This window comes from Pelophylax lessonae (assembly GCF_965119305.1).
Source record: "Pelophylax lessonae genome assembly, chromosome: 2".
NCBI classification, from domain to species: Eukaryota; Metazoa; Chordata; class Amphibia; order Anura; family Ranidae; genus Pelophylax; species Pelophylax lessonae.
The window spans coordinates 214006993-214027743 of NC_138769.1; the positions used below are offsets into that span (position 1 = coordinate 214006993).

The following is a 20751-nucleotide window of genomic DNA, read 5'->3' on the forward strand; positions in this document are numbered from 1 at the left end:
TAAAATGAATTAAATAAAATGATTCAAAATGAATCAGTCCTGGATTACCAGCAGCTATGAAGCCCCTGATGCCGATGTCACTGATTAAGTATTTTTGGGATGTGGAATCTCTGCAAGACCTCTAGGCTGCCTAGTGTTGTGAGTGTTGATTTTATCTGGAAGGAATTTTTAGGTGTAGGCTTCATTGGCACAATTAACACCCAAAAAACAATTTTTCTGCACCTGTTTGACAGGGGCATATTATTTAAATTTTTGAAGCAAGGCAAATTCTTGCTTTCATCAAGAGTACCTCTATAAGGTTACGGTGTGACGGTGCCACAGACACCCAAAGACACATTTTTCCACACCTGTTTGAGAGGTGTTAAATCATTTAAATTTTTGACAGCAAGGCCAATTCTTGCTTTTATTAAGAGTACCTCTATAGGGTTACAGTGTGAAAGTGCCACAGACACCCAAAGACCATTTTTTCTGAACCTGTTTAACAGGTGCATATCATTTCATGTTTGGACACCAAGACAATTCTTGCTTTCATCAAGAGTACCTCTATAGAGTAACGGCGTGAAGGCGCCTTCGACACCCAAAGATCAATTTTTCAGTATCAAAGTCTGTGGAAGCGACACCAGAATTTATCCAAAAAATCTCTAATATTGTTCCCAGTGTACTATATTGTGACCTCATCATACAGACTGCTCATCATACAGACTGGCTCCCCAAGCCGTTGTTTACAAAATAAAGAAAGCTTGCAGGGTAAATGTCATTTTTTTTGGTTTTAAATGCAATTATTTCTGCAGCAGCTTCTACACAGTAAACAGTACACAGTACAGACGTGCCACTTTACTGGTAGACTAAGGGGACCCCCCAGGCACTATATTGAAAAGATGTTTTCATTTTTATTGTTATTTTTCATTTTAATGCTTTCAATTTAAGCATCAGTAAATAATTGCTCATTTAAAAATTACGTTTTTTTACAAACTTTTTTTTTTTATTGATACATGTCCCCCAGGGCAGTACCTGAACCCCCATAACCATTGTATGGCCAATTACTTGCAAATAAACCTTCAAAATGGGCACTTTTGCTTTTTACTGTTTGAGTCCCATAGACTTTAATAGGGTTCATTATTCGGTTCCGAACTTTTGCGATGTTCGAAAAAGTTCTGGTGCGAACCGAACAGGGGGTCGTTCAGCCCATCCCTACCACAGATCCGAGCTGAAACGAGAGCAAACAGTGGAGAAATGATGTATACGTATTTTCCCATCCTCAATATAAATAAGAAATAACAAATGCTCTTGCAGAGTTATTTAAACTTAATGCCCCCTCAGTGTCTGACCCTTTCATTCTGTGGAACTCCCACAAAGCGGCAATTAGGGGCATTCTAACTCAACTCAGTAGTAGGGTGAGAAAACAAAGGTCGCGTCAGCTTAACAACCTCCTAGAGGAAATCCAGACCTTGGAAACAGTCCTCTTCCCAATAAACCAGAGAACGGCTCTTTCAGGCAAGACAGGAGTTACATTTATTATTGATATATCAACATGACTCCCGTATTAGATCCCTTAAAGCTCACTCTTACAGCTATGGGAACAAAGCGGGTAAATTACTAGCCCACTAACTAAAAGAGAAAGTGGCAAAACAAAAGATTGTATTTCCTATTGATAAAGATATCAATGAAAAAATCTATAACCCCAAGGGTATAGCGGATGCCTTTAGTAAATACTATGGCTCGTTATACAACCTTCAAACGCATCCTGACATGGTTAAACCATCAACAGAACTCATATCTGAGTTTCTGGACTCAATCTCCTTACCATCCCTGGCTCCCGAAGATTTGGAGTCTCTCAACGCCACATTTTCACCAAGGGAAGTGGAAATCTTCATAAATTCACTGCCTCGGAAAGTAGAAAATATTAAACATTATACAAATAGATATTTTATTTGACCAATACCATACCATGAATTTTAAATAGGTTGAATATGATATATTATGGGGCACATGCATGAAGCCGGCGGAGACAGACATGTCTCACTGAAGCTCCACTGCTCTTGAGGTAACACGGCCAGATAATACACCCGGATGGCTTCTGAATTACCTTAAAAAGCACTGCCTGTCCTTTCTGCCACACCGGGAAACTGACATGGTATACCGCGGAGCCCGCCCGCAGACAAAACCAAAGATAGGAAAGGATATTCCTGTCAGGGCAGTTTCCAAGATAGCCCTGCCTTCATCTTCTCCCTCAGGCATGTCTCAGGCTGCCAAGCAGACACAGCCACCACAGTTAGACTTTTTTTTTTTTTTTAGAGATTTCAGTGCTACTCCATTTTCTTTTTACAGGCAGACTCTTTACATCCTAATGTCATTAAGCAATTTGAAGAAATGCTGCAAAAGGCTTTAAAACAGACATCTGACCATATAACTGAAAGCCTCACCAGGGAGATTCGTGAGCTGGGCCAGCGCACTACTGACTTAGATAGCTAAAACAAGACAATTATTGCCCTTCATTCTACTATAACTGCACTGTTTTAAGAGCTGAAACCATCAATCCCTGTTGAACGCTTGGAGGATGCGGGAGGATGACGGGATTCACAGCTCTAACAACACTTGCCTGAAGGACCACCTCGCGATATAATTGCAAAATTAATTTTCTTCCGTACCAAAGAACATCTATTGGCTGTTGCACAGGATAGAGAATCTCTTACTTTTCAAAGGACAACCTTACCAACTTTTTGCTGAACTTTCCCAAATCACAGTCGCCAAAAGGCATGCACTTAAACCTCTCCTTTAAATCCTCCAGTGACACCAAGTACCCTATCAATGGGGTTTTCTGTTCTCAGTGTGATTTACTTATCAGAACACTAAATACACTTGCAGTTCTTCAAACAAATTGAAAAATACTTTACAAGATCTACATCTGATGGAGAGATTGGTGGCTCCTGATGCTCATCACTGACATTCTGCATCCTATACCTCACGAGGATCTTCCAATAATAAGGGCAACAGTGATCAAAAAAGGCCTTCGATACAAAGTCGCTTCCTCTCTCCTACTACTGATCCTGTGGATGCTATGCACTGATGGCCTTTTTATTTTCCACAATGAATCCTCTCTCTCCTGTGTGTTCAGACTTCTCTTTTTTGGACACCTGGTAGTTAGTAATATTACCATCCCCCCCTTTTTTTCCCTTCAAATATATTTTATGGTTACTCATTTATATTCCGCTAAAGTGGTTAAGTGTTTAACATAAACATTAGTTTAACATCAGTTTAACATAAATATAAACGTTAATTGCTATATATAAAAATCAAGGTGTCGCTGTACCCACATTAGTGCAATGGGTCTGTATGCGCAACGAAAGATGTATTTGTGCACACAGTGAAATCTAAAGAGTTAATTCTCCACATGTGACAACACTGAAGAGATTACACTTTTCTACAATGTAAATTAGTGAGTGTACAGCTTGTATAACAGTGTAAATTTGCTGTCCCCTCAAAATAACTCAACACACAGCTATTAATGTCTAAACCACTGGCAGCAAAAGTGAGTACACCCCTAACTGAAAATGTCTAAATTGGGCCCAATTAGCCATTTTCCCTCCCCGGTGTCATATGACTCGCTAGTGTTACAAGTTCTCAGGTGTGATTGGGGAGCAGGTGTGTTAAATTCTATGTTATCGCTCTCTCTCTCTCATACTGAATATAAGACTTGGCTATAAGAAGATTGCCAAGACCTTGAAACTGAGCTACAGCACAGTGGCCAAGACTATACAGCGGTTTAACAGGACAGGTTCCACTCAGAACAGGCCTTGCCATGGTCGACCAAAAAAGCTGAGTGCACGTGCTCAGGGTCATATCCAAAGGTTGTCTTTGGGAAATAGATGTATGAGTACTGCCGGCATTGCTGCAGAAGTTGAAGGGGTGGGGGTCAGCCTATCACTGGTCAGACCATACACCGCACACTGCATCAAATTGGTCTGTATGGTTGTCGTCCCAGAAGGACCGCAAACAGTTTCCTAAAGACAAGCAGACTAAGGACATGGATTGCTGGAACCATGTCTTGTGGTCTGATGAGACACCAAAATAAACGTATTTGGTTCAGATGGTGTCAAGCGTGTGTGGCAGCAACCAGGTGGGGAGTACAAAGACAAGTCTGTCTTGCCTACAGTCAAACATGGGGGTGACACAGAGTGTCATGGTCTGGGGCGACATTAGTGCTACCAGCACTGGGGAGCTACAGTTCATTGAGGGAACCATAAATGCCAACATGTACTGTGAAATACTGAAGCATAGCATGATCCCCTCCCTTCGGAGACTGTGTCGCAGGGCAGTATTCCAACATAGTAACAACCCCCAACACACATCCAAGATGACCACTGCCTTGCTAAAGAAGCTGAGGGCAAAGGTACTGGACTGGCCAAGCATGTCTCCAGGCCTAAACCCTATTGAGCATCTGTGGGGCATCCTCAAACGGTGGAGGAGCGAAAAGTCTCTAACATCCACCAGCCCTGTGATTTCATCATGGAGGAGTGGAAGAGGACTCCAGTGGAAACCTGTGAAACTCTGGTGAACTCTATGCCCAAGAGGGTTAAGGCAGTGCTGGAAACTAAGTGTGGCCACACAAAATATTGACACTTTGGGCCCAATTTGGACATTTTCACTTAGGGGTGTACTCACTTTTGTGGCCAGCGGTTTAGACATTATTGGCTGTGTGTTGAGTTATTTTGAGGGGACAGCAAATTTACACTGTTATACAAGCTGTACACTTACTACTTTACATTGTAGCAAAGTGTAATTTCTTCAGTGTTGTCACATGAAAAGGTATAATAAAATATTTACAAAAATGTGAGGGTTGTACTCACTTTTGTGAGATACTGTATTTGACTAATGGCTGCTGTTTCTTTGAGAACTTATCACTGATACCCCCTTTTTTATATCCTTGGATAAACCTCCTTTTGTTATTTTGAGAGCCTCCTAGGATTGTCATTTGGCCTCTGGGCTCGTGATTATAACGCACCCAGCACGCCGTTTCTACAAATTGTTAAAATTTTGATAATTTTATAGGATTCTTGCTTTTTTCCCCTTTCTTTTACTACTCCCTCCTCTTTTCTTGTGTACTTTTAACTCCCCCAGGGTGTGTGTGACTTTATAGCTCCTGTGTGCATTTAGTGCACATATTTATTTTTTGATTCTCCTATGGTTCCTTTGAATGTGCTTACTTTGAATGTACAAGGTCCTAACATTCCACAAAAACATACTAAAGCTTTTCGTTCCTTGGCATCTAAGAAAGCACACATAATATGTCTCCAGGAAACCCATTTTACAACAACATCAACACCTAAATACTTTGTCTCGCTATACCCTCAGGTTTTCAAGAGCAAGACCAAGCAATGGGTGATATTAGTGGCTTTCCACCGTACAACATCTTTTTCCCTCCTGGCAGAGAACAAAGACCCTAAAGGGTGGTATCTCATACTCACAGGATATTTACTTGACTCTCCAATTACAGTTGTTTCTTACTATTCCCCAAACAAAACTCTGTCCTCTTTTCTTGCACATCTTTTTCAAGTGATTGAAGCTCATAAATCAGGCACCCTTTCAATATGTGGAGAATCAAACCAAGTCCTTTATCCATATCCATACTTGGATAAATCCCCACCCCCATTGCCTTTAGTCTCGGGAGATGTTCATTTCAACAACTCCAGCAATACTCTTTGCGAGAGACAAACCCTACGAAACGCCAATACACCTTTTACTCTCATCCTCATAAAGCTTTTTCCTGAATTGATCATATACTAATCACAATAGGCATGACTCCTGAGCTTATTTCTTTATCGATCCTCTCATTTCCATGGACTGATCATAGTGCTGTATGCACTACGCTAGCATCCTTGATCCCTGAAGCTCATGATCATACATGGTGTATTATTGATACTATTTTATCCCATCCAACTTACTCGGCTGATTTAAAAATAGCTCTGAAAGTCTACTTAACTAATAACTCAACCACTGATGTTTCCCCATTGATACTTTGGGAGGCTCACAAAACGGTGCTCCGAGGAGCTTCTATCCGCCAAGCCTCTTATCTTAAAAAATAAAGACTTCAATTACAACAAAAACTGGAGAATAAATTAAATTATTCTCACGCACTTTTCCAATCGAACCCTACCCCCCCAACTAGATTACAACTTGATAAAGTATGGATGGATCTTGATCAATTTCTATCTGACTCTGCTGATAAAAAATCTAGACACACGTTCTATTTTAAAGCTAACAAACCTGATATGCTTCTAGCTTGTACCCTTAAAAACCTAAATCACCCTCCTAAACCAATTAGACTGAAATTATCCCGAGACACATATTCTACTAACCCTGTAAAGATTCTCCATACTTTCCAGAAAAACCTTGCCTCCTTGTATAAAATGGAAGGCCCTTTAGACCAGACTGCGGCATATTCCTTCTTTTCCCTAATAACACTACCAGCTATACCTTCAACTTATCGGGACAATCTTGAAAATCCCATTACCACTAATTAAATCTTATTGGCTATTAAAGCTCTCAAGCTGAATAAACATCTATGGTTTTTTGGCCACATACTAAAAGAAATTTGCACATATTTTGGCTCTGTTATTAACTAATGCATTTAACTTTCTTCTTAATGGACATTCTTTTCGGCCTGAGACTTTGGTCCAACTCTAGACCTATTTCATTGCTCAATCTTGACATCAAGCTCTTAGCGAAAGTTTTAGCAACCCAACTAAATGCAGTAATAGGATCCTTAATCCATACAGATCATTTATACCATTACGCCAAGCAGGAGATAATGTACGTAGGGCCACTTTATTATTGCTACATGCTACTTAATCACGAAAAATTCCCCTCTGCTTTCTGTCCCTAGATATCAAAAAAGCCTTTGATACGGTAGGTAGCTTGGCCTTATCTACGTTATGTTCTGTAGCGTTGAGCATTTGGTCCCCACTTCCTTAGCTGGATCTCATCATTATACAATAAGCCGGGAGCCTATGTCAAATATGCAGGGTATAAATCAAAGTCCCTTTGAAATATGCAGAGGCATGTGTCAGGCATGTCCTCTATCCTCACTTTTTTTCGCTTTACTTATAGAACCCCTTGCCCAATCGATTCCTTCTGATCCTTCAATTATGGGTCTTGAACTTGCTAGTCATCAACATAAACAACTTTGTTTATTTGCCGATGATATCCTAATTTTTATGTCTTCCCCGCATTTTTCAGCTCCTAACCTCATTCGAAAACTTGAATGTTTTGCCCATATTTCAGGTCTAACCATCAACCCTCATAAATCTATGGCATTAAACATATCCTCTTCTGATTTACAACAAGCACAAGCATCCCTCCCTTTTTTATGGTCCTCCTCTCACCTGCCTTACCTAGGTGTTACACTTACAACTAACCTCTCTGAAATTTATGCTGCTAATTTTCCACCGGTATTACGCCAAATTAATAACCTATTATCCCAATGGTCTTCTCTTCCTTTATCTTGGATGGGTAAAATTAATGTTATTAAGATGGCCATTTTACCTAAAATCCTTTATCTCTTCCAAGTCCTTCCTATTCCAGTCTCGGCATATTTTTTAAGGATAATACTGCGCAAAGCAACCACTTGCTTTGTCTGGTCTGGTCTGCCTGTCAGATCGCAAAAAACTCACTAACCCAATCACCAAGCATCTTCTTGCTCTTTGGGACAAATTCAAATTAACGTACGGCTTACAATCCCCACATATTCCACTTTAATCATTTCTTAAAAACCCTTTTTTATCCTGCATGGATCTCTCCTAAATCCTTTCGAGCATGGTCTGCTTTTAATCTAACTAGATTCTGTGAATTGACGTCTCCCACCTCATTTGGATCATTCCCCACTTCATGCAAAAATCATGGACTTCCGAAATCAGAACTCTTTTGATACCTTCAAAAAAAAAAAAAAAACTTTCATACCATATATTCAAGACAGAGTTAGACTCGATTATCTATACCATTTTCAAGACATATGTGAACGTGATCCCTACACAAAAGGACTGGTTTAGACTCTCTATGCCCAACTTATTGCCAAACCTGATGCTGAACCCCCTACCTATGTAGCTAAATGGGAATCTGACTTTGGACTTAAGTTAGAAAAAACTGATTGGAATGAGATATGGGATGCAACAAAATCATCCTCGCAAAATACAGTTACATTAGAAACAAAGTACTCACACAATGGTATTTGGTCCCTGCCAGGATTTCAAATTTACCCCCAGTTACCCGGCATCTTGCTTCCGAGCTTGTACTGCCCTTATGTCACATTCACATATTTGATGGGATTGCCCGGTAGTTAAAAAAATTTGGAAGGAAATATTCCATAAGCTTTCTACATTGTTTGAAGAGCCCATCCCTCCTGACCCCTTCATAGCACTTCTAAATTTGAGACCAGCTAACCTCACCCGATTCCACTTTAACCTCCTTCTGCAAGTCACTACGGCTGCGAAACAGGCCATCGCCTGGAAATCCCCAACGCTAATTATGGCTGAAGCCAAACATAGAGTTAACCAAGCTATGATCCATGTCAAAATAGAAGCCATCACTCGCAACTTTGAGAAAATTTGGCGCCTTTGGGTCACACACTATTTACACTACAGCTTTGATTAATCCTTATTGGGGCCTTGGTGACGTATTTTTACATGTTTTTGCACATTACCCTGGAGATTATCTTTAACCTTACCCTATCCTTTTTTTTCCCCTTATTCCTATTTCATTTTCCTATTCTCCTTACTTTTCTTGCTCCTCTTTTTACCTTCTTTTACTCTTACCATGCGGTTAGGGTAGCAACATTTATATCTATGCTTTTTATACTTTTCTTATTTGTTATACCTATTTTTGAACTACATGGAATTTATTATATTACATTGTATTTGTAATTATCTTTATACCCATACTTTATGATGTTACTTTCTTATTGTTGCATCTAAACCTCCTTGTATAACATGTTAAGACTCAATAAAACAAATTTGACAAGGAATATAATTATATTTAGAAAGATAGATAGATAGATAGATAGATAGATAGATAGATAGATAGATAGATAGATAGATAGATAGATAGATAGATAGATAGATAGATAGATAGATAGATAGATAGATAGATAGATAAATTAGGCTGCTAACCTTATTTCTTCTTTAAAGAATTTCTTGCATGCAGAAGTTCCAACGCAAGCATTACATTTATCCAGTCCAAGAAAGCTTTTGCCAAAATTATAGGAGCTTTTCAGTTTGGAGTCTGAAGAATTGGTTGCACCAACATTTTCTCTTTCCATCATAATAATGAGAAAAGAAACACAAAAGTAACCTTTCTGTAAAAAAGATGAACATATCCAAAAAAACATTTTTGCATCAGATCAGTTGCATAAACCTGTGAACAACTTCATCAAAGATCCATCAAAAACAAATGTAACTTTTTACTTGTAAATGGGAAGAAGTGTTGCTGGCAATGAGAGGAAGAAGGAAACTCGTGGAGGATACAGATAATATTGATTGCTATGGTTACTCTTCCTATGCTAACTCCAGCTTTTGAGGCTTTTCAGGCTTTTGAGTTAGAACCCTTTAAAGAATTCAGATGAAAGTTCAGATTAGTGCACTCAAAAATAAATGACACCTTATTGTGTGCACAACCAACATTTTTAAATAATTGTTTGTAAGTAAAAATAACACACAAACAATTTTTTTTTTTAAATCAAGAAGTTGTTTTATTGAGAAGTTACACACAATTACATATATAGTCGTCATAATCACAAAGAAAAATAACACAGAACCCAACTGGGTAACCATGTAAGAAAGTATTCCAAAACCAGCATTATTATTCAAACTCATGTTTAGGCAAAAATATTAACATTAATACCCACAGCGACATTGAGCCTGTTCCCTACAATCCCTGAGGGCCTAAACCAACAAGCGATCCAGGACCATGTCCGTCTGTGCCATTCTCAGGGTATCTAACCAGCTACCCCAAATTTTATAGAATTTAGAAGGGGAGCCCCTATACCCCTATGCACTTTTCCATACGAAGGATGTTGCCCATCTGCTCCAACCACATCTTATATGTAGGTGGTTCTGTGCTATCCAGTGCCTGAGTATGATTAATCGAGCCTGAAAGAGGGCCCTTGCCGCCGCCTCCCTCAGGAATTTATCTTGGACAATGGAGTCAAGTATACCCAGTACACACTGTCTAGGATCCAATGGGATTTCTAATCCTAAGACCCGGTTAATTGTAGTGGATATTGCTGTCCAGTATTGGTGCAGTTTTGGGCATCTCCAAAGTAAGTGCACCAATTCCCCGACATCCCTCTCACACCTACTGCACAAATTATCCAGGGCGTAGACCAATGCCATGAAGCCCTTGCGGGGTATGGTGAACCCTAAGAAGGATGTAAAGTTGTGACACCTGCTGAAATAGAGTGTTGCAGTAAACCCTGGGCCTGTATAGCATGCTTTAGTTGTATATAATAGAATAACATATTTCCGGGATTGGCAAACCTAAGTTGTAGTTGCTCAAAAGATAGTAGGGCCCCTTTGTCAAAAACCTGTTTAAGATGGGTCACCCCAAAGAAGCGCCACCTACCAGCATGTTCTAGCTTAAGGAGTTCAGGGTTTGACAGACCAGTTGTTTCAGATCGGGCTATATTTAGTATGGCCAGTAACCCACTGAAGTGGTTTGGTCTTATCCCATACCTTCTGAAGGAGCCTGTGCGTAGGGTATTTTTTATTGGATTTGGAAAAGAGCTGTCCCTCTAGCCCCTCTGTCACCTTTGGCGCCCCGCTAAAGTACCGCATGACAGCCAACGCAGAGCCACCCTGTGTCCCCGACATATCCCCCACAAGATACTGCAGCTGAGAAGCTAGATAGTAAATCCATGGGTTTGGGAGAGATAAGCCTCCCATGTCCCTTGGTTTCTGCAATTGTTCTATCCTAATCCTAATCCTGACGGCCTGTCACTTTCATATAAGTGATCTAAACATTAGGTTTACAACCCGGAACACTTTTAATGTAATCACTGACGGAGAATTGTGAAGGAAATATAGCTGTGGCATCAAAACCATTTTAATTAGGCCACTGATAACCAAAGTTTCTTCCAAATCTTAATCTTGTCCCTGAAATTTACCAAGAGCTGACATATGTTCAGACGACAGTAGTCTATCGGATCAGGGGAAATCGCAACTCCTAGATATTTAAATGTAGACACCACAGGAACCAGGCATAGAGACCCCAAAGAGAGGTCTGCTACCTTGTCCAGTGGGAGAAGAGCCGATTTGGACCAGTTGATTGTGAATCCCGAGAACCGCCCAAAATCAGTAATGATGGTCATGAATGCATTTAAGGAGGCATCCGTGTCACCCAACAGCAGGAGCATGTTGTCGGCATATAGCAAAATCTTCTCCTGTAAGGGGCCATAACAGAAGCCCACTGTTGAGGTATGTGCCCTAATGCTGGCCGCAAGCGGCTCAATGGCCAAAGGAAACAATAGTGGGGAAAGGGGACACCCCTGTCTCTCTCCCCTCCCCAGCCTGAAAGTGTCTGAAACCCTTCCACCTTCCCTAATAGAGGCCTGTGGATTGGAAATATAGCAGACGCATCCAGGACAGGAAGACAGGACCAAACCCAAACTTCTCCCATACTGCTCAAAGATAGCCCACGCTGTCAAACTCCTTGTTAGGATCCAAGGACAGCAACGCCCGATCTCCCCCATTGTCTGCCGATGTTTGCAGAGCAACAAATAGTCGCCGAAGGTTGACAGCAGTGGACCTATTCGGCATGAATCCAGCTTGATCCTCATGAATATTATGTGTAATGATTGTATTCACCCTCCTTGCCAACGCCTTTGCCAGGATTTTCACGTCTGCCTGGAGAAGTGAAATAGGTCTATAGGAACTAGTATCCGTCGCTGGTTTATCCGGCTTGAGAAGCAACACAATACCAGCCCTAATCATCGAGTCAGACAAGAACTGTGTTTCCCTAGCGGCATTAAAGACCTCTAATAATTTGGGTAGAAGAACCTCAGAGTACTGTTGGTAAATTTCTATAGGTAACCAATCATCCCCATCATTAGAGCCGGGGAACAGAGTCACAGCCTCCCATATCTCATCCTCTGTGATAGGGGCTTCAAGCCGTCCCTCTGAGTCTCCTTCAGCTGGGGCAAGGAGATCAAGTGCAAATATTGCTGCAGGTCCTCCAGGGTATAAGATACCCGAGAGTAGTATAGATCGTCATAAAAGCGAACCAGTTCAGCCATAATACATTCCTGCCTGTTAACTACACACCCATTAGGAAGTATTAAAGCGCCAATAGGGGGAACCGAGGGGCGCAACCCCACAATTCTTGCCAGGAGACAGCTCGTAGAAAAATAACGTTTCGTTTCTGCCTTAGAGTTAAGTTTAATACCGCCTGCGCCTACAACCAGGCGTCCCTTGTCTCATCTGTGGGGTTGTCTATATATCCCTCCTCCAGCCTATGGGCATACTGGCCCAGTTGCTCCTCCTGAAGTTTTGTATTGGCCTGTACACCATTGTTATGGGCATTCAGCACCCCCCCTGAGGAAGCACTTAAAGGCATCCCACCTAAGAAGTACGTCCTCAAAGTGATTATGATCAGCAAAACAATATGCAATTTGGGTTGGGACATCATTGTCCGCAGGAAATAGCTTCAACCAAAAGGCATTCAACCACCATGGGGCCCTCCGCACGCCCACCAGGGGTCTCGCTGTAATCCAAACTACAAGTGGAGAATGGTCCGAAACACCCCTCTGTGCATATTCCACCCTATCCACCAATAGGAAGGCAGCCCCAGTGCCGACGCACAGATCTATCCGCAACAGTGAGGAGTGAGTTTTAGAAAAAACATATGTGCATAAAAACGAACATTCCAAACGTCCTTTCAACAAAGGGACAAAACAATATAAAATAAAAAAAATATACAATATCCAAATAATTATCTGTTTACTTAGTATTCATAATCTCTTTATGCCAAGGTATATCCATTTAGCTTAATTGATCGCCATTGTCCTGGTGTGCCCCAACCCCTTGCTCCATTGCATTCATAGATTTATTTCCTCATCATACTACGTGCATCCCTCTATATCCTCCTAGTTATCTCCTTATATTCAACCATTGGTTAATGTTGATTGACACCAATTATCCCAAATTTATTTATATTTCGTTGAGCATCCTCTATGCATATACAATACTTTTTCAAATGGTAAAATCTGATTTACCGCTCTTATCCAGTTCTTAACAGCAGGGGGCTTCACTTGAACCCACTTAACTGTGATTGTTTTCCTTGCCATAAACAGCGTTTGTCTAAGCATTATCTTGTGATATCTAGACCATGTTATTTCATCTAATATACCCAGCAAACAGGTTTCTGGGGTCAAAGGTACAGGCATATTCAGGACAGAGGATAATATTTGAATTATTTCCTGCCAGAATCTTGATATCACTGGACAAAACCACATAATATGTATAAAGTCTGCCCGCTTAGCACTGCATCTCAAACATTTAGGAGATGCAATGCTTTGCATTGCATAAAGTCTACTTGGAGAGAGATATGATTGATGTAGCATATATAATTGTATTAACCTATTGTTTGCTGCTGGCGATACATATAAATGGGATGAACAGGCTTCTTTCCAATCTTCGTCAGTTAAATTGGGAATTATTTCCTGCCATTTTGTTCTTATTGCCAAGGGATTCATTCCTGAATTAACCCTGGTTAAATGTGCATATATTTTAGAGATTAATCCTTTAGGGCCCTGGGACCTAAGGATACCAATCATTGGATATCTAGAGATCCCAGGTCCCAAAACTCCAAATTGCGCTTGTAACGCATGTTGCAACTGTAGGTATCTATATAATGAGGTATGTGGTATATCATATTTCATTTGTATATCTGAAAAAGAGTACATATGTGTTATGTCATATACGTCTGCAAGGACTGATATCCCTTTTTGTTCCAAGAAATGATACTCTACCAATTGTTTCAGTTGATTAAACATTGGGTTTCGCCATAGTGGGAGATCCATGTTTATTTGTGTGTTTCCCTCTATACGTTTTGCCTCTCTCCATATTGTACGAGCTAATTTTAACATTGGTATTTGCTTATATTTTAATTTATTCAAAGGTGCTTCTAGGGCTATAAGTAAATTATCGATTTGTAAAACATGAGCCAGGTGTGATTCTACCATCTGTAGTGTTACTGGTACTATCCATCCTGTGAGATGTTTAAATTGTCCAGCGAGATAGTATCTGTATATATTAGGACGTGCCATACCTGCTTCTGTTTTAGTTCTCTGAAGTGTAGTTAACTTTATTCTATTTCTACCCTTTCCCCAAATAAATGTGGTAAATAGGGCATCTATTTTTTTAAAAATAGTTTTAGGGACTATAACCGACATATGTGAAAAAATGTATACACATTTCGGGAATAGGACCATCTTGATTAAATTTATTCTCCCTGCAACTGAAAGTGGTAATTTAGCCCAAGTAGCTAATTTAGTTTTAATTGTTGTCATGAGTGGATTAAGGTTAGCCTGTAAAGCTGCTTGTGGTAATCTTGTAATATGTATTCCCAGGTATTTGAATCCTTGCTTAGTGTGAGTAGTTGTGGTTACAATGGCATAAGGGAGGATTTTTGCCAATTAATTTTAAGGCGTGAATAAGAACCAAATAGTTCTATTATATGCATAGCTGCTTCCAATGATCCATGTGCATCATTTAAATATAAAACTAGATCATCAGCATATAATCCCACTATATCTATCCTTTCTGCCAATGTAATGCCCTGTACAGAAGGGGTTTGCCGAAGTCGAAGTGCCAAAGATTCAATAGCTACTGAAAATAAGAATGGTGATAGAGGGCATCCCTGCCGGGTGCCTCTATATAATTGTATGGCATTGGTTAAAAAGCCATTTACCAACAGCTGAGAAGTTGGATTTAGATACATTATTTCCACCCAAGTACAGAATTTCTCCCCAAATCCAAATGCCCTAAGCACTGCAAAAAGGGCCATTCAATAGAATCAAAAGCCTTTGCTGTATCAAGAGAGGCCAAGACACTTGAGTCTGGTAGTTGATTTCTAAGCTGAGCTATAAGTTGTGTTCTTCGAAGATTTATAGATGTGGATTTTCCTGGCATAAATCCAGTTTGATCTGGATGTATAATATTAAGTATTACATTGTTTAATCTATGGGCCAAAATTTTTACAAGAATTTTGTAGTCTGTATTTAATAATGATATGGGTCGGTATGAAGCACAATCTGTTAAATTTTTATCTGGTTTTGGAATTAGTACTACTGTAGCTAAATACATCGATTCAGGAAGTCTTTTTACCCTGAAAGCTGCATCAAATACTTGAACTAGCACTGGGGCAAGAATATCCACGTATTTACTATATACTTCTAACGGAAGTCCGTCTGGTCCTGAAGCCTTTCCTATTGCTAGACTTGTTATTGCTCTTCTTACTTCTTCCTCGCTTGGATTTTCCTCTAATGATTTAACTTGCTCGGTCGTTAAGGCTGGAAAGTGTATTTCACTCAGATAAGTTGAAATTTCATCTGCATTATATGTAAGAGAGGTGGCATACATATCAGTATAAAACGAGTGAAAGCATGACATAATACCAGCTGCATCCCTTACGCATTCCCCGTCAGGGCGCTGTATATTAGTTATAACTAAACTTGTACTTTGTTGCTTAGCCATATGTGCTAAAAGATGACTTGAATTATTCCCTTGTTCAAAGTACTTCTGTTGATATTCAAATTGTTTGTATTTAGCTATTGCTGCTATATGTGTAGTATATTTTCTTACTGTCATTTCCCATTTTTCCCTATTTATTTCAGTTGGTGTTTTCAAAAACGCAGCTTCTGTATCTCTACATTGCTCTTCTAGATCTTTCGTTTCCTGCCTGGTGGCTCTTTTAATATATGATATTGTTGATCTAAGTGTTCCCCGTAGATATGCTTTCAAGGTATCCCAAAAGATCAAATCTCTTTGGGATCCATGTATTTCTAAAAATATCTGCAGTTGATCAGGTATACGATCGTGCGTTCCAATCTGTGATTACCAATATGGCTGAAATTTCCAGTTTTGCTTCATTCCCTCAATACCTATTGCTATATTTACCAGGAGTGGTGAGTGATCAGACACTCCTCTAATCAAATATTCAACAGAGACAACCCTAGAAATAATTTTATCATTTCCCAGCACCAGATCTATTCTTGACAGACATCCCCTTCCTGGTATGGCCCAGGAATAAGCCCTGGTCTGGGGATTAAGCATTCGCCACAAATCTCTCCATCTAAATTCCTTCCCTAACTCACGAAACATAAGTGGTTTCAAGTTCTTTTTAGGGGTGGTCCATGCCTGTCCACCAGCGGGTCCCACAGAAGATTAAAGTCTCCCAGGCATAGCACTAATGCCTCTGGGTATAAACTTGCAAATAGCCACAATTACTTTTGGTATCAGAGTCATTACTACAGTCAAAAGACGGGCGTGGCTATGGGAGCAAAATTTGCTCCCAGCCTAGCCAATATCTTCATGGCAGAGTGGGAAGATAAGCTTGTGTTCAATGAGAATAGATCAGCTTTGTTATACTACCGAAGATTTATAGATGACATTATATTCATCTGGAATGACACTGAAATGTCACTAGTAGAATTTATGAATAATCTCAACACTAATACTAGTAACATTAAATTAGATTTTCATTGGAGCCAGAGTGAAATCCATTTTTTGGATGTTGTCATCAAAAAGGGATTAAGCAAACTTACAACAATGGTCTATTTTAAAGTTATTTATCTATCCAAAGTGGTCACCATCCCAATTGGCTCCGTAATATTCCCCGGGGCCAATTCATGAGAGTCAGACGTAACTGCACCTTTGATGACGATTTTAAATCTCAAGCTGACATATTGAAAGATCTGTTTTTAGTGAAGGGATACAGGGCACAAGATTTGGATACAGAAATCAACAAAATCTTAGAGGTCCCGAGAACGTCTTGTTTGGAAAGTACTAACCAACGACAGGTGGCAGATACCAAGGAGTGGAGTTTTTTATCAGATTTTACGGAAGATTTTAAGAGAGTTGAGGCCATTTTTAAACAGCATTGGCACGTTCTAAAATTGGATGGAGCCCTGGGACCGGTGCTCCCGGACGTTCCATCATTTATCTATAGAAAGGCCCCCAGTTTCGGGGACAGAGTGGTCAAAAAGATTTTGGATTCACCCACTACGTTATCATTTTTTCCAGGACGCAGGGGTTTTCACACCTGTGGCAGGTGCAGGGCATGTTTGTTTACTAAATCTAATTTAAGAAGGCGCACCTCTTTTATCGTTCATGCCATTGGTAGGGAATTCAATATCAAGCACCTGATAACCTGCGAAACAACACATGTGGTATATGCGCTGATGTGCCCATGTAAATTGCTTTATATTGGGTGTACAAAACACAATTTACGTGTGAGGGTTGGTGAACACATCACGAACATCATCAAAGGAAAGCGCGAACACAGCGTATCCGTGCACTTTAGGGAACACCACAATCGTGACCCAAGGGGTCTACAATTTTGGGGTGTCGAACGGGTATCCCCATCCTGGAGGGGTGCCAATTGGGTGAGAGAGTTGTCAAAATGTGAGACAAAATGGATATACCTGACACAATCCCTTTGCCCAATTGGAATGAATATTGAAATTGACCTCAACTGTTTTATTAGTAATTCTTAACTGGCCTTTTAATAATTAATAATTTTTAATAATATTCTATTCTCCAATTTATTCTTCATTTTACACCGGTGTATGAGCTTTTATTAATTTTATTGAGTTTTAGATCATTACACTGGGAGTTTTTTGTATGTTTTAACTTTTTATCATATATTGTGGGTTATATATATATATATATATTTTAGTTGTGGTATATGGAGATATGTGTATTGTTTTACTATGCACATCTATATATCTTGTTAGCACTTTTTGCACAATATTTAATATCGTTTCAAGTTGAAGAAATGTAATTTATAATTTTATAAATGCATTATTGATGATTGAGTTAACTTCCTGCTAGTGACACCAGTGAATCTTGCTATGCTGTCACGCATGGCGATGAGGGTGTTAATCCTCTCTGTTGTGGCTCCAGTGTAATCAAACATCCTGTTTGGATCTGGGTTACACCTATAGGTTTGCACTGCTGCAAAGCAGTATGGGATAGAGGGCTGTGTATTTGTGGGAATGACCTTCCTTGAAGACAGCAGTCCTAGCAGGGAGTGACGAGCTTGGTGATGTGCCGGCTCCTCCCTAGAGGGCGTGATATATGGAGATATGTGTATTGTTTTACTATGCACACCTATATATCTTGCTAGCTTTTTTTGCACAATATTTAATATTGTATTAAGTTGAAGAGATGTAATTTATAATTTTATAAATGCATTATTGATGATTGAGTTCACTCCCTGCTAGTGACACCAGTGAATCTTGCTATGTTGTCACGCATGGCGATGAGGGTGTTAATCCTCTCTTTTGTGGCGCCAGTGTAATCAAACATCCTGGTTGGATCTGGGTTACACCTATAGGTTCGCACTGCTGCAAAGCAGTATGGGATAGAGGGCTGTGTATTTGTGGGAATGACCTTCCTTGCAGACAGCAGTCCTAGCAGGAAGTGACGTTTAACATGGGTATAGAGCTTGGTGATGCACCAGCTCCTCCCTAAAGGGCGGGGTGATCGGTGCATTTAGCTGGACGCCACGCCGACAGTGTCACGCCCCCTATGATGAAGTCGGTAAGACGAAACTAGTCGAGGCGTGACCTGTCGGCGTCAACCAACCTACCTATCACACATTATTACTGCTAGGAGTGATAACAGACCCGGAAGGAGCACGGACCACGGCGTGGAGCCTGGGAAATGTCCCCGAACGGTGCAGTATATCCTCCATGGGATTTTATATGCTGTTGTGATTATGTTAAAATGTGAGTGGCTTTCTTTTGTTTAAGTGGATGTAATAAAGTGTTTAAACAATATTGCACTAGTGGGGCTTTGTGCTTTGTTTTTCCCACATGGTACGGAGTACACTGATCCTCCCTCATCCTGACGAGCTTTTGGGATTATCTATGGTGGAAAATTGCTGATATTTGGTGTTTTCGCTTATCCATGAGAGTGGCTAAGCCATTACTGGCAGTGAGTGTGACCTACTCCCCCTTGCTTTCATGGTGGTGGTGTTAAGAGGTGACCCGTTACATCCACTGATTAAATCTACATCCCATCAAGATTCACATGTGTGCATGCACTTTTATGGAAGGACATTCTGTTGTTATGATGGACTTTTTATAGCTGTTTGTCTACCTAAGTGATCTCATGTGTTACTGTTGAATAGAAGGACTATTTATCCTTGTGGTAGTATGAGGTCATTACTACTTTTTGCGCTACTGGTCACATTGTATGTTTTTACATATTGCTTTGTCGCCGTTTTTTATATTGCAAATAGCATAGCTTCTTTAACCACTTGCCTACAGTGCACTTTCACCCCCTTCCTGCCCAGACTGATTTTCAGCTTTCAGCGCTCTCACACTTTGAATGACAATTACTCAGTCATGCAACACTGTACCCATAAAAAATTTGCGTCCTTTTTTTCACACAAATAGAGCTTTCTTTTGATGGTATTTAATCACTACTGGGTTTTTTATTTTTTGTGCTTTAAATAAAAAAAGACTGAAAATATTGTGAAAAAACGCATTTTTCTTTGTTTCTGTCATAAAATTTAGCAAATGAGTAATTTTTCTTCACAAATTTTGGCCAAAATTTATACTGCTACTTATCTTTGGTAAAAATAACCAAAATAAGTGTATATTATTTGGTCTTTGTGAAAGTTATAGAGTCCACAAGTTATGGTGCTATTCATTGAAAATTGATCACACTTGACCACACCTGATGTACTGAAGGCCTATCTCATTTCTTGAGACACTAAAAAGTCAGGAAAGTACAAATACCCCCCAAATGACCCCTTTTTGGAAAGTAGACATTCCAAGGTATTTAATAAGGGGCATGGTGAGTTTTTTGAAGCTGTCATTTTTTCCCACAACTCTTTGCAAAATTAAGATTTTTTTTTTTTTTACAAATTGACGTATTAACAGGTTATTTCTCTCACACAGCATATGTATACTTGCAACTACACCCCAAAACACATTCTACTACTCCTCCTGAGTATGGCGATACCACATGTGTGAGACTTTTTCACAGCCTAGCCACATACAGAGGCCTAACATCCAAGTAGTACCGTCCGGCATTCTAGGAGCACAAATTACACATATAATTTCCTGACAACCTATCGTACTTTTGAAGGCCCTGGAGCACCAGGACAATGGAAACCCCCATAAAATGACCCCATTTTGGAAAGCAAACAGCCCAACGTATAATTTTTGAGGCATACAAAGGGTATTGAATATTGGGGCATTGGTTGGGATTTTAAAGGTACCGTTCTAATATAACCAATATGACACAAGAATTAGTGTGTTCACTTGTTTAAAAAAGAAAGAATATATAACTTTATTAAGTGTACATAATCCCACAATGGGATGCACAATCATATATCAACAGACATGGTGACTGACAGAATTTTTTTTAAAAAATAACATGTAATAAAAATGTGCCAAAATGGCCAACATCATTATATCAACATGTGGTCACAGCCTTGTTTGCGTGGGTGGACTCTCCAAGAGGCTGCTGC

At 39.9% G+C, this 20751-nt stretch overlaps 1 protein-coding gene across 1 annotated transcript in view; it reads right to left on the reverse strand.

The window, feature by feature from the left end:
* DIPK2B (divergent protein kinase domain 2B) overlaps positions 1-9420 on the reverse strand; it is a 107052-nt gene extending 97632 nt beyond the window's left edge. Inside the window, exon 1 of the mRNA XM_082247430.1 lies at positions 9162-9420. Within this exon, the coding sequence (XP_082103556.1) occupies positions 9162-9379 (218 nt within the window). The 5' untranslated portion in view covers positions 9380-9420. The remainder of the gene's footprint in view (positions 1-9161) is intronic.
* Positions 9421-20751: the final 11331 nt, after the last annotated feature.